The sequence below is a fragment of the Lichenostomus cassidix genome, chromosome 1Ab (assembly GCF_008360975.1).
Source record: "Lichenostomus cassidix isolate B80296 chromosome 1Ab, HeHo_3.0, whole genome shotgun sequence".
In the NCBI taxonomy this organism is placed as follows: Eukaryota; Metazoa; Chordata; class Aves; order Passeriformes; family Meliphagidae; genus Lichenostomus; species Lichenostomus cassidix.
The window spans coordinates 5,859,020-5,874,440 of NC_139481.1; the positions used below are offsets into that span (position 1 = coordinate 5,859,020).

General features: G+C 40.9%; 1 protein-coding gene across 2 annotated transcripts in view; it reads left to right on the forward strand.

The window, feature by feature from the left end:
* The window catches only part of TBXAS1 (thromboxane A synthase 1), a 208,990-nt gene that overhangs the window by 39,949 nt on the left and 153,620 nt on the right, over positions 1–15,421 (forward strand). For both annotated transcript variants that reach the window (XM_085049584.1, XM_085049585.1), the window contains exon 2: positions 6,599–6,692. In XM_085049584.1, coding sequence (XP_084905710.1) covers positions 6,599–6,692 — 94 coding nt within the window. The remainder of the gene's footprint in view (positions 1–6,598; positions 6,693–15,421) is intronic.

Genomic DNA, 15,421 nt, shown 5'->3' on the forward strand with positions numbered 1-15,421 from the left:
GTTGCTGTTGAGGAATGTGGTACAAGACCTGAACTCTAAAATCAGTGCCCTGACAGCAGCAGACACTGGACAAGTTGTGTGATAAACTCCTTGATGTGTGTCCTAGGTAAGATTTTGGGATTTCAGCCACTGCAGTCCCTTTTCTGCCCTTTGAAATAATTGGCCAAAGTACCTTCTTGATGTCAGTGAGAGACCAGAATGATCAGGCTCCCAAGAAGACTTTTCTCTCTCAATTTAAATATGAAACTGCTTCCTGCATCCATACAGTTCTTTCCGGTTTGTAGGAATGGCTGAGATGGATAAAGAAAGTGCCATGTTTTCTGCAAAGGGTGTTGCATCACTAGGATGTGAATTTGCATAACAACCAGGAAGGCTGATAAGCCTGAAACTTCGTGTCCTTTTAGTTAAGATGTCCATTTGCAAAATTAAGATATGGCATTACTTGAAGAGAGAGGAGAAAAGAAGTAATGAAATTTTACTGTGCTTTCTGAACACCATGTTACTAGCAATGTACCTGCTCTTGCAAACTTCAGTCTTCCTCGCTGAAGCGAGAACATTTATGGCCTTGAGGTGGTTCCATGTTCTTCTGTGCCTCCCAATATCTGTCAGAAGATGAAGACTTCTGAAGAAGTCAGTCCTTAATAAAGATATGGTGCCAGAGGTGCTAGGGAGTGGAAGAAGGCTTGGTCTGTGGCAAGGCAGTGGGGCTGGGACATGAGGGCTGAGCTGAGCTCTCAGCTCTGACCCAGGCTTCCTGCAGACATCCTGCATGGCCTCAGGGATGCACCAGAGCCCAGACCTGCTGTGCAAAGTCCTCCTGGTGAGGAGACTCCTCTTTGTGCCTCGTGGGATGGAGCTCCCCATCCACCTCCTTCCCCAAGGTTATATATTGCTGTAAGGAGCCAACAGCCTCTGCTGCTGTTGACCTCCATCACTTTGTTTAAAGGTGTTGAGCCAACAAAGGAGGGCTGAAGCTGAGGATTTATGACTCTTGCTCGTTTGCTCTTTATTTGGAAAAGTCACCGCCCAGTGTGAAGAGGTTGCACTGTGAGAGAGGTGATGAAATATTGTCACTGACCTGCTGTACCAACCATCTGTCTCTCCCAGGGCTGCTCTGGAATATGGGGAAATGTGTTGCTTTCTCTGTGTGGCCTTTTTCATTTAATTGGCCTTGACTCACTGCTAATTTTTTAGAACTTAAATCAAAGCAACCCCCAAAAGTTTAAATACACTGTGACAACCTGAAGCCTTGGTACAATCAGCCTCTTGAGACTCTCAGTTCTCTTAAGAGACACTAAGGAAATTGTTCAACAGACCAGAACAGTACGGATTAAAAGATGATTGTCAGCAGATAGATGAGGTATAAATGTAATATTGGACATATAATTTTGCCTTTTCTGCACTCAATTCCTGATGTATTAGCAAATATTTCAATGAAATAATGTCCTGTGATCATTTAGGTTTTGCAGCTGGAAAACATCTGCCCTGTGGAGGCAGATGGTGCAAGTGTGTGCAATGTCTTTCTTTTTCTGGTGCAATTATGTCAAAATTAAGGCACTGTGAGTGCATGCAAGTGATTAAGGAGAGCAAGTGTTGCATGGAAGTTCTCATTATCCCTGAAACTGTTATTACAACCCTACAAATTCATGGTTAAAAAGTATAGATTTGTTGAGCTTGAAAATTAAATTGCAGCACTCAAATATCCTTATCCCAAACTGACTAAATTGTCTCTTGAAGATTAATTTCAGTTCATTCTTTGAGGCATAGTTGTGGATATTCAGTATCTCTTTTTGGAGCTATAGTAATAATTCCATGCTCTGAGCTTGATATCCTACACATCCAGTGTAGAATGGATCAGCAAATCCCTCCTTTTCCACCAGAGGTACTGCTAGGTAACAGTAAAGGGCAATTTGGCAACCTTTGGTGACCAAAGAAGAGAGATTGACTTCCCCCATTTTTCTCTCTCCTGCTTTCTGAGACAGTGCTTCAGGACCTACCTGTCTTTTGGGGATGGAGAGCTGATTTAATTCAGTGGGTTTGTTTTGTTTTTCTTCCAGCAAGTACACATTCTGGAGGTAATAACCAGCAGAGGCTCTATCCTTCTGGGATGGTCTCCACTTTGGCTGCAATACTCACCCTGGTTTTTGTGTGTTCCTTGGTCAGGATGGGACCAGATAATGATTTTCTACCTTAAATATCCCAAGCAGCAGACAAGAGGAAAGACTTACATGATGGCAGCTCTCCAGTGACCCTGCTGAAATATTTGTAATGCAGAATTTCCCAGAAAGGGCTGAGAGCAGAAAGTCTGTAGCCAGCAACACCATCAGTGTTTTGGTGAGGCTGTGCTCTCAGGGATGCTTGTGTATTTTTTCATGAGCCTTCATTATAATGCTGGGGAGGCTACCTTTATTTTGTGTATTATCACTGCTTTGTGAGCAAAATGCATCCCAGTGTTCACTGGAATCTGCTGTGGGTATATGCAAATAGAGAAAAATGGGTAAAAACGCATAGTGATTGTCTCTTGTTTGGCAGGACTGATTTCCATTATCTCAGCAAATACTTTGTTTTCCCAGTCAGTCTTGCAAAATAATGCACCTCCCAACTCCCAACAATGAGATTAAATAACATCACTATTTTTTTTATCTCTGCGTCCCACTTTATAGCATTTCAGATATTATTAGGTTGTGTATTACTTAGATGTAGAAGGAATGACGCATTTTCTCTACTGGGAGAAATTTGGGGTAATTTCAACAGTATGTTGAACTCCACAATACAGAATTGGAAACTCTGTAATCTTGTCTGCTAGACAAATTGATGACCCTTAATGGTAGACTCTGTAATACTTTTCCTTTCAGTGCTGATCAGTACTGACCTGGCTGGGCAGGTGGCTATTTCTGGTGATTACATATCTATCACAACTTATATTAATTATCTATTTCTCTTTTTTTTTTTTTTTTTTTTTTTTGGCATGGCGTTTTGTGGAGAGAAATTAGTATTTCAGAGAGTTCATGTCTGCCATCCTGGCTTACAGGAATGTATTTGGCATGTTAACTTTCTTTTAACAGTTGTGTTTAATATATACAGAGAGCATTTAGCCCTCTGAGGCCATCTGAACATCTTCAAAGGGTTATTGAATTGTTTATCGATCTACTTCATTACTGCTGTTCCTCTGCTTCTTTTTGATGTCTTGTCACTTCATTCAAAATAGAATGCCAAGCTTTTAAATTAATAGTTGTGCAGGAAGCTGTACTTGTGTAAATATTAGGGTATGTTTCTCTTTTGAGTGAGAATGTGCTGGATTGTCCAGTAAATATTACTGCCAGCAGAGGTTTATCCTCTTCATGCCCCTCACTTCACATAGACTCATTCCTCTCTTCCTCTTAAGAAAGCTGAAGTGTCAGGGGTTTTATCTTTTAGGTTTTATAACAGTCTAATCTCTTATTCTGCCATGAGAAGCTTACAGACTAGTTCCCTGATTAAGAAAATAAATGTGATTAATTTTCTCTCCTTTCCTTTAATGTTTTCCATGTATTTCTCTTGCATTTGTTAAATTTACTAACTGAAACTGTCTGTTGATCATCCCTCCCCCCATTTAATTTATTCTATCACCTTTTGAAGCTTTTTAAACTTCTGGAGTAGACAATATTCCATGGCAAGGAGTTTCATAGCTTGTACATTTATTTATTGGAAAAGTGTTTCGTTTTTAATTCTGCCACCTGAATATTCATTTGTGGATTTTATTATTATGTTTTTAATTTGTGGTAATAATTTTTAAGCTGTGCAGGATATTAAATGTTTGTCATAACCTGCATCAGTTGCTTCTTTTTTCCATGATTAAGATGATAACCTGCTAGCTTATTCCTTGTACAGCAGAGGTTCCATATCTTTGGTTATCTTGGCCACCTCTTAGCATCTCTTCTATTTCCAGATTTTGCAATTTGATTTAGCCTTTCTAGTCCATTGGCTGATGTTCTCCCCTCACTGTGTACCCACAGCAACAGCAGGAGGTTGCCTGATACCAGATTAATTTTGGTGATAAAGTAATGCAGAAGTGTGTTAAGTGGCAGAGTGAGAAACAGGACTTCCTGCTGGTGATAAGGCAGGCTTGGAGCTGTTTCATTTTGATGTACAGCTTCTCCAGAAAAATGTCTTTGTGTTTGCACTTGCCCAGCTTCTAGTCCACCTTCCCTTCCCAACCACAAAACCTGGACACTTTTCCCAGAGTTGGTTGTGGCTCTGAGTTGTTGGGGATGCTCAGGGACCAAATCACAGAAATTGGCCTCTTTGAGTTATCAGCTTCTTCTGGCTCCAAAGGCAGAGCTTTGTGCCCCAAAGCTGTCAGAGTCACGTATTGCTGGTGTTCACTGTGTGTTTTACATGACAATTCTTCTTTTCCTTTTTTTAAAGAACCCCATCAGCCACTCCTTCCTCTTTCTTCCCCCCACCCAAAATACCGAGAATTAGCTGAAATATTGCAGAGATGTGGTTTTCAAGCTTTTAATGTTTAAGGTTGCAGAAAGTAAGCTGTTCCATTAGAAATGGTGAAAGTCAAGGCTGCCTGTGCAGTGTTAGATCTTCCTTTGGTGCATGCAGTCCTGTCAGTCTGGTCACTTGCACACTGTTTTCTTTTCTGTAAAACATCAGGTATTTCCACAACACCAGAAATGCTGTAAAATCATAGAGTAGAGCTAGATATGTTTATTGATGAGATTCTTTTATTTTTTCCCTGCTGGTTTCACCCTTTTTTGTAGCATTTCAGTCTGTAGCTTGACTACAGTGCTTCTCTCCCATCTCATTGTAAACTGTCATTCTCTACCTTTCGAAAACCTACTTCAAATGTAACTGAATAAAAAGCAATGGAGAAAACCACATTAGGAGGAGAAAAAGGAGAGCAAATCCTCAGCTGTATGAAGCTGCCAGTAATGTTCAGAAGCTGACAATGATGAACTGTTCATCTAAGCATAAATAGTCTTCACAGTCTCTGTGTTTCTTGCCTTGTGAAACTGGGCGCACTGTACTCATTATTTTTTTTTCCTTTTTAAATATTTGGTGATCACATCATTTACTTTGTCTGGTGTAAGCCTCTGTTGCAGTCACTCTTCACTTTGCTGTACATGAAATGCAGGAGTCTACAGACAGGCTGGTGTGCAGGGAAATGAGCTGCTAACTGTAGCCCAGCCTGGTGTTTTGTGATCTGCCATGTATTTTACCCTGAAAACATCAGGATGGAATACTGCAAAATTGACAGGTTTCCAGTGACAGGGGTTTTAATCTTTTTCACTGTTTACATGCTGGAGATGAGGACTTTGCTATGACACAAAGACACTTTAGGAAGATTTCAAACAGCAGTAGCAAAAAAAATCCTCTCTTTGGGGAAGGAAATGTATCACGTAGACTGTTTTGTCATTTTAAACTTAAAACATTTCTTTTCCTAAGAGTATTAGCTGAGGAAAACCTCATATTTTTTAAAGCAGTTAAGTATCCAAGAAGTCAATAATATGTATAAAATGTGTAATAAATGTTGACTTCTGTGCCTTTACTCCATGATACCCTGTCATACTTGACATAGTGTCCTTGCATAAACTGAAGACACATAATTTCTGTTGAGAGGATTTGTTTGTGCAGGTTTGTACTGCCCCATGAAAAAAGAAGAAAATGGTGCTATTCAAAAATGATTGAACCTGATTATGATTTTTGCAAATACCTTCACAAAAGAAAATCCATTAAGAGTGTAGGTGCTGTGCTGCAGGAAAGCTCAGGAAAGGGAAGTACACAACAAAAGTTGTGTCTTTGGTAATCAAAGCTGCTGCTGTTAGCTCCTGCTCTTTCAGGTTTCTCTAATTGAAGTCCATTGACTTAAATCCATTGTTTGTAGTAAGAAAGGGGATGAGAAAAAAGGGTTTGGGGTTGGGTTTTTCTTTTTTTTTCTAGTATTGTCCTTGTCAACATGCCACAGTTTCATCTGAAACAAGGGATGGATGAAGCTTTTCACTCAGGGTTTGGTTTCCCTGTATTTTTTATATTTAATTTGCTGACTGGCAGCTCTGAAAAATCACTTAATCAGCATATCTGGCCCAAATACTAGGCTTGACTTGAACATACTGACAATGTCTTGGCTCATGGACAACTGAGACCAGTTTGAATTTTTGTTCTGTGATCTGTATAGGTAGAGGTGATGGAAGGAGAAAATAAAAGCCTGAAAATCTGCCCTGTTCCTTTCCCAGCAGTGCCACAGAAGTCAAGCCCCAAATGCTTCTTTTGATCTCGTTTGTAACCTGGTGTAGCTTCGGAGAGTCACTTCTGACTTACAAGACCCTCAGTGGGAAGAGGTGCAGCTGTCTAATTCCTCTGCTCAATTCTGCAGGCTTGTGTTTGAGTCCCTTGGTCCTCCTACCCTCTCTGAAGCACCAGAATATTGGATTTAGTTTTGTGACCTGATGAGCTGCTGAGCAATGTCATCTCATTGGCAGTTCTGTCTGGTCACCACAGAAAGCATCTTCTCCCTCTCTGAATCCAGGGAAGTCCTCTGAGCTAGTTACTGTGACAAGTCCTATCATGACAAGATCCAAAACTAACTTACCTTATTTTTTTTTTCCAGGTACTCCACATCTGCATTCTCCAGGCTAAGCAAAGTAGGGATCAGACATCCTCCACCTCTTCCTTTCATTGGAAACCTGCTCTTCTTCCATGAGGTAGGATTTGTTTTTCTTTGCATTAAAGTGATGGGAAGAGGAATTGAAGGGAATCCTACAGGTCAGTGGTACCACCTCTTCAACCATGTCCTTCTGGAAAGGACAAGAAAAACTCAGCTTTTGGAATGAATTGGTAGAAGCAGCTGTGTGCAAGCAGCTCTAATTCCAGGGGAAAGTAAACTTGAGGGAAAGAAAATGTGTAAGCTCCTGCAGTTAATTACTTGAGCTTTTTCAAGAAAGTTCATGCCCTCAGTGAAACAAACTTAGTTATGTGAATAGAGCAGATTATGTTAACTAGCCCCAACTGGTTTGTTCAGAGTGGTTTTGGCTCCTATGACCTTTCTGTTTGTTTGCACTTTTGCTGATTGTACACGTTTATTTTAAAGCCTTTAATGTTGCTTTCTCCTAAGCAGCAGCTGGAATTAGGTGCTGCTGAATGTTGTTGCTCTGTGGCACAAATATTAGGGCTGTGAGGAACTGGTGGGATTTTACCTCCAGATTTTATTCTTATTTTTCTCACCCATCCTCTTTCAATGGCCTGCTATTGCTGTGATTTGTTCCTTGTTCAATTTCAGTAATATTACTGAATGTCAATGATACCTTAATAATGAGGAGCTGCCATTTCTCTGGTTGGATCTTGCAGTAAAATCTCTCCAGTGTGTCTCTCTTGGAGCCCAACAACTTTTCAGGAAATCTGGGCCAACTCCAGCTGCTGCCCAGCTTTCTCTGTTAAGTGCATGGTCATCAATAGCCATGCTGAGATTTGAATTATTAATGAGAATATATTGCCTCTTACCTTGGTCTTCATGGTGATTGTTCTGTCAATATCTGACTCATTATTAGATAAAACCCTTTTAAATACCAGTTTTACATGTACATCTGATTTCATTTAGAAAATAGCATAAAAGGTAGACTTAATCCACTCTAGATTAATTTGAAATGGAATTGGCAGGGTTGACTTTAACTTACAAGGGGTTCTGGTGGTATGGAATGCAGACCAGCTCACCTTCACTCTTCTGGTTTCAATTCAGAAGATTCAATTCAGAATTTCTTCTGGTGGATGGCAGAAAGCCACTTATTTTGTAGTTCCTTGGTGGTGAAATCCAGTTATCATTAGTCACCTGCTGGCACTTGCTGTTAGGTAAAGGTGCCTAGAGACTCAGCTATTTTGGTATGTTATAGATGGGCTTGCCCTGGACCAGCATACAAGTGTAAAGTTTTTGGGAAATGATCCAAAATGATCATATGATCTGTTAGGCAAATTTCATTACAGGAATAGAATTCATTAAATTAACTTAAATCAAGTTAATGGGGGGAAAAAAAGTAAACTTGATTTTACTAACTTTTAGGAAGAAAAATAAATTAAAGGTAATGGATGAATTACATCTTGGGATACCAAGAACTAACAATTTCAGGCAGGGTTTTGAAACAGAGTACAAGCAGTGCCAGGCTGTGTGTGCAGCACTATGACATTTCACCATCCATCTTCTCTCCCACCCTATCCCTGCCAGCAGGAACAGGCAGGGAGGACTCCAGGCTCTTGGTAATTTTTCTTCCTTCCCTCATATATTTTGCCTTTTTTTTCTGGATCTGCTCCTGTGGCTGCTTCCTTAGCACAGTGCCCATAGCAACGTGGCAGTGATGAGCCCTGCATTTATCCTGCAGGCTCTTCTCCACCAGAGCATTCTCAGGGACACCAGAGCTCCACTGCAGTCAGCAGAGGACATTGTCCACTTTTCCAGCAGGGGAGAACCAGGGCTTGCCCATCACCTTACTGGGATAGGGATGGTTTTAGGGGCTTAGCTGGGAGGGACACAGCTGTGCATGAGCAGAGCTTGTTGAAGCTGGGTTTACTTTATATATATATATATATAAATTCCAAATATATATATATTTTTTTATTAATACAAAGTAGAAAAAGGTTGATTTTTTCCATTGCTACATCTATAATATTAAGAACTTCTTGCCCTTCCATGTTTATGCAACCATTCTCTTTCCACTGAAACAGCTGTTTAGAGTCTCCCTTTTAACCATGCCAGCTCTTTCTTAGTGTTGCTAATCTCGTGCAGGGAAAACACATGAGCCACACTCCCATTAAATCATCAGACTAGTGCTTTTCAAGCGTGAACATTTATTTCAAAGGAATTAATGAATGGTGACTAAGAGGAATGAATTGATATGTGCCGTATGGGAATCTGCATATGTGTAATTCATACATTGCCAGTGTTGAATTTGGTCTGCAAATTAGCACAGGTTGAAAAGCACTGAACACAAGTGAGATCTGGGAGATGAAGGGAAATCAAAAGGCTTCAACATATACAGCCTTGCAGTCCAAAAAGTGTCCTCATCTCGTGGCTTCAGGCTTTTCTCCTAGAATATGACTGCTAGAAGTTTAAGGAAAAGAAAGCAGGAGAGGAAGTCCCTTTGACATAATAGTGTAAATCTAGGACCGGGGAATTAAAGAAAAAACATTAAATATCAGAAAATCTCAACAAAATTTTGTAAGCAGTATTTTACAATTTGTAATGGCATAAATTAAAGGATTTGCTTGTCTTCTCCCTTATTTGGGTGTAAATAATTTCTACTGAAATAAATGGAATTTCCTGTTTTGCTGCACTGAACACATGAACAGAGCTTCAGCCTTTTCCCTTTTTTGCAATTCTTCTTTAAATGTGTCTGAAAACAAAGGAAGAGTTGCAAGCAGGAGTTGACCAATAATACTGGGTTGTGGGGAATTTAATCAACTTTCAAAGGTACTTTAAACATGAAAATACTTTGTTCATGAGATTTTTAAAAAATGATTATTTCAGGGATTTCTTGAACAGTATATTTTCTTTGAGTAAAATAATAGTAGCTGTTAATACAGTGTCTCTAAGGGAGGAAGAGGAAGTGTAGAAAGTAAAAGGGGCTAAGGAAAATGCAACAGGAAACACCTATCTCCATCACTGAGAAGCAGAGTTTAAGAGCTGGCTTGGGGAAAACAAAGTTATTTTACTGTAAGTCACCCCTTTCCTCTCAAGTACAATAAAGGCAGATAATCACACTCTGAAACTAAAACATATCCAAGTTAATCGGCTTATCTCAACAATGAGAAGATAGGAAATTATTGCAGTTCTGCAGCTGGGAAATTATCTGAGTCCAAGATATTAGATTAAAAATTCTTCCATTGCACGAGAACAATTTGTGGCAGGCAGGTCTGATGTAATAGTAAATATGATTAGGCTGCTTAAAAAAAGCAGCATGCTCAATATTTCCCAATAACTGGGCAGACTTGCAGCCAACAGGCTGCTGTTTTGGTACAAATTCCTGACTGTTCCCTCACCTCTCCATGTGATGCATTTTTCCTGTGAGTCTGGAAAAACGTGAGGGTTGTTTGTGCTAGCTGTGTGATGGTTGAGGCAGGGCTGCACACAGCATGGACTTTCACACGTGGCTCTGGATGGTCTTCCTAGCAGCAGGCTGCAGAAAAACCACCCCAAACTCTTCTATCAGTTCCCAGGCCGATGATTTTATTACGTGACAAACGCTCTGAAAACCCAGAAGCCACACATCCGCCTCACCCTTTCTCCCTGGCAAACACTTGACCTGTTGCTATGGCTGTGCTGTGCTTTTCTCCCCCTTCCCCATCCCTTTCCTAAACCGATGCTGGTTTGAAATGTCACTGGCTGTGACATTTGCATGGCCCTGGTGCTGTACCTGTGTGCCCTGCTGCCTCCCAGCCTCCCAGAGCCTCTCTGTGCTGCAGCAGCCTCGGTGATGTTTTGGGGAGGTCTAGGTGTGAGTTGCTGCATTTTTTGCTCCTTGCTAGGTGGGATGTGCTCTGGGTCCTTACAATGCCCAGATCATGTGTTGCTCTCCTCCTGTTACTCCTAGCAAGCTCCAGTGATGCTTTAGAGTGTCTGTGTGCTTGCATCCCTGCCTTGCATGTTAATGAAAGACATCACTCTCTTCAGCCCCGCTCTGCTTGGACAGGATACTCTTTGTTTACTCGGTTTATTTCAGTCTGCCCTACTTGTAGATCCTGGGCTAGCCCGGAGTGGCCCATTTCTGCTGAATGGGAGTGGGGGCTGTGTGGGTGCTTTGTCTTGCTTTCAGTTTGGGATCTGGCTGGGCTGTGTTGTTTTAGGGCTGATGGGTGGGAGTAGAGAAAGGGGGAGTGCAGGGAAGAAGCAGAGAGCAAACATTTTTTTTAAATTTTTCTCTTCACTAGGCATCTGCCAAAAGCATGCTTTGAGTTGGATGTAAAGAAAAATAAAAGGCAGAGTCCTTGCAGGAGTGAAATTAACCCCATGTCTGATTTTTAGCCTAGAAAGCAGTGTGTGGGTGCTTAGAGAGGCTGCAGTGTTTACTGTTCTGGAATTTAATGACACAGCATTCAAACCTAAACAAGGTTGGAGAGGCAAATGGTGAGGGGAGCAAAGAGGGGGAAAAGGGAAAGGGAGGAAACGGATCTCTCAGGCTCTGGACCTGGATTGAATTACAAGAATAATACAACTTATATTGACAGCAAAAGCCTGCATATGGTTTTGTGTTGCTTTGTGCAGATAAACAAGAGAAGAATGGGATGGGGAGTGTGTGTTTTGCAACTTGATAGCTGATTGTGTGGAACCAGAAAGGGAGGCTGTGGCATCACCAACCAACCTACCTTTATCTCCCCCAGACATCTGTGTGCATCTGCTGTGAGCTGCTGACTGCCTGAGCACACTTCTTGGGGTGATCCAGGTCTTCTCTCATGTCCTGGGAATGCCACCACCCCAGGCTGCTGTGCAGATCTGAACCCAGCCATGTCACTGTCTGCAACATGACAGAAAACCTGGCGTTAGATGTGGTTTTATATGTACATTTCTACATCTATAAAACCAGTCTTTCCCCCCTTCAAAATGGTGTGTTTTCCTAGTTTCAGCTGATCCTCTGTGCTACCTCCTTTGATCAGATGTTAGCATTGTCAGAATACCTGACAAAGCTGGTGCAGAGTCTGTTTGTGTTCCTAATACAGGAAATCAAGATATCAAGGCAATTGGCTGTCTCCCACTTGACTAGATGCTGTTTGCAGCCTTCAGCAAGAGCTGGATTTTAGTTTCTGAGAGGAGCATCAGGTGGAGCTGTGCTGTTGCTCACCCCAGCTTCTCCCTGCTCTTCTGGGGTCTCAGCAGGGTGAAGCTCTTTCTGGGGAAGCAGTCTGTGCTCCTCAGAGATCCTTCTGCAGAGACACAACACCCCTGGCTTCTTGGCACTCAGTGCTGCACAGGGATGAGAGATTGGGATAATGGATAGCTGCAAAGGTGGTAGTGTACAGGTAGAGCAAGTGAAGTCACAAACTGGACTTTACCTTGGACTCCAGAAAAAGTAGTGACCTTCATTTTGAAGAGCAGCACAGCAGTGAGATGTTTGAACAGGAGGATTCCAAAAGCTGTTGCAGTAAACTCAGTGGGCTTTTACATGTGGCTTTAAAAAGTGGGGCTGTTTCTTGGGATTAACTCTTTTCTCTTCAGTTTTGTCTGTAGTCACACTGGCCTGGAAAAAATGGGCTTGGAATAGATAAAATCTTTTAGTCCTTGAAATTAAGAAAGAAAACAATAGAGTCATGATTAAGAGCAACTCTGTTACTTTACACAACATTGTAACTTGCTCACATTACCTGTCAATTTGGAGTTTAGATGCTTCCTGTGTTATTCACCTTTGTATTGCATGTGGAGAAAGCCACATTCAGAAATCCAGTTCTTCTATGTCAGCAAGACCAGTATGTCCAACAATGGGCAGGTATCAGTTGTGATGCTAAAATTACAGCAGGCTCAGATTGGTTGTTGTGAACAGTTGTTATCCATGAGCCAACAAATTTAGCAGAGTCTTAACTTCATTAGCAGTGTCTAAATGCATTAGCCATATGCTCCTCAGCATATGGGTAAATACATAACAATTTATTTTCATTAGGGTTTTCTTACAAGTGCTGCTAACCCAAGCTCCACTGGAAATGTTTACAACACGACGTGTCTTTTCAGATGAGAAGCTGGCTTTCTGCACAGAGAGTCATCCTGAAAGGGTGACAAGCAAGATCCCTGTCTTTTTGGGGATAGGCAGCTACAGCTGCTGTAGGTCTGATCCACTGCATCTAGCTAGGCTTGGTTTCTGCAAGGCTTTATATGCAAAGGAATAACTTGGAGAAGTGCTGTTCAAACAGGTACTGTTAAACCCTTGGTGTCCACTGTGTGCTGCCTTCTGGCTGCCTGTGCTGCACCTGGGATGGCATCACCTCCTGGTGCCTTTGGACTCATGAGTTCTGGGTTCTTCCCACTTCCCCCTCCCCAGGCAGGATGTAGAGTTGGAATATACCTTTCCCTAAGAGGGACTGAGTGTGAAATTAGATGGTGCTCATGGCCTGCAGTCCAGTGGATGCAGTGCTGGGAAGGCAGGTGAGTTTGGAGGGTGAGCACTGGGCAGGGCTGAGAGGCTCCAGGAGCTGCAGATGTAACCTGGCTGTTGTGTGCTCAGGATTCTCCTAATTTCTCAAAATAAATAAAAAACTATTTTATTGAGAGCTTTTTAATTTTTTTTTTTATAAGCATTTATGCAGTTTCATCCAGAAACACAAGTCACCTAGAAAAAAATTGAAGTGCAGCAAAGGACAGATCTTATCGGAGAGGTAGAAAGTTCAAAAGTTAATCTATTTCTCCACAGACTCAGATGCCTCAGTGCATGCCTAAATGTGAAACAAGAATCAACCAGAGTGGGATTCTAATCAGTTTTGAGAGCTGGTTGGGTTTTTTTATTGTGGTTGGGTGGTTTTTTGTTTGGTTGGTTTTTTAGAAAACAAAAATCAACAGAAAGCCTAAACAAACCTGTGTGCTTTAAGAAGTGTATTTCAAATTGTTGTATTTTCTTTTTGTCATCATGCAGTGCTGATGAATGGATAAGTAAGTTGAATGGTAGTCTTGGGTTGTCCTTGGACTTTAACTTTTAATTTTGTTCATTAACAATTAGCCTTTTTTCCTGCTCAGATTTTGTAATTTTGTAATATTATATGAATTTTAGAAGATTATAAGGCAGAGGGAAAAGTGTTTTTTTGGACAGTTGCACCAGGACAGTTTTAAATATTCAGGTAGCAAAAATAACTCACTGAACATTGGTAACTTATTTTACCTTACTACAAGAAAACTGAAAATTATAAACAAGAGAAAAAGAAATAGAAACTGAGCTATATGTTTCAAAATATTCATGAATACACATTTTTATAATAAAGTATGCAAGAAATAAACATTAATCCGTTTATTAGAAAAAAGTTAATTATTGCAAATTAGTCTTTGCTATTTGCTGGATTTCCCTGGATTTTTTGTATTATATCTGATGGCTTTTTTGCATTTCTGTGAGTATACAAAGCTGTTAACTTTCATAGGCAGCATGATGCCAGGGGTGATTTAGGTAGGATTACTGAAAGCTGGGCTAAAGATCCATGAGAAGTCACATACAATGATGAGCAGAAATATTCTCTGTGAAACTGAGTGAGATTTTAAACATGGTTGTTATTTTTCTGCTGAATGGTCCTTTCCCTATTCCACTGGAAAGAGAAAAGGGAGAAAAATACCTGGAAAGAGCAAGTGTAGGAGGGAAGTGTCCCTTTGGACACACAGAGGAAGGGGATGGTGAGCCCTAAAGTCTTCACTGATTTGCCTCCATTTACTTTTATTTCCATATATTGAGAAGAGACAGTGGGAGATAAGGCCTAGACAGGACAAGGGATGTTGTGGCTCTAGAGAATAGCCTAGGAAAGAAGTACAAAGAGTTCACAATAAGAAATTGGTGATTGATACAGGCTTTTTGCAAAGCCATGAACATACCTGCCTCGATCTGTTAGTACACTGCAACATGTGTGTTGTGAGAAGTGTGTGACCAGGCAGAAGGAGCAAGGGTAGCATTTGATTTATCCTTATTTTTGTTCCTCTTCTGGAGGCAATCTAGGGCAGGAGCACCTTGCAGCCAAGGTGGAGTGGAAAAGGCACTTGATCACAGAGAAAGGGGAAATGGGAGAGTTTGGGGAAAAAAAGCTGTTGGTGACCTTATACCAGAGGTCTCTATTTTAATAAAGACTCTCATAAAGTTCATCACAGATAGAATTAGGGACTTGCAAGTATCTTGTCGTTATATTTGTGTTTATATTTTTCCCTACCTTTTCTCTTCTCCCTCCCCACTGCCCCAGGGAGTCATCTCTAAGACCTCATAAACGTGAGATTTCATTTTCTAATGCTATTTCATTTCCTGGATGGAGGACCTGCCATGAGAAGACCAGACCTCAAATTATAATAGCCCTATAAATAACTCCCTAAGGCAAAGGGAAAAAAGAAAGCATTTGAAAGACAACCACAAATGCAAAAATGGAGGCTTTGGGTTCTTGCAGAACCAGACTAAGCAGTTTGAGCTAGGACATGGTTAATTTTTGGGTTTCTCTGTTTATCTCTTTGCATTGTTTGCTTACAAAATTATATCTCAAAAGTCTTCAGATGTCTTTTGCTTGAGCTTAATTTTCTGTAGTGTTTTGGTGCTTTTTGGCCTGTCTGTAGGTCCTGCTAGAAAAGGGAGTTTCCAGGGAAAATTGAAAACAATCTAACAAACTGACTAAAACAAATACAACGATGGATTGAGTAAAAAAAGTCTGAAAACGCAACTTTTTCTTCTTCCTGGGTGAAGCCGTTTTAATTCTGCAGACCCAGACAGTCTGCCTGCTTTCTTCTGGAAAT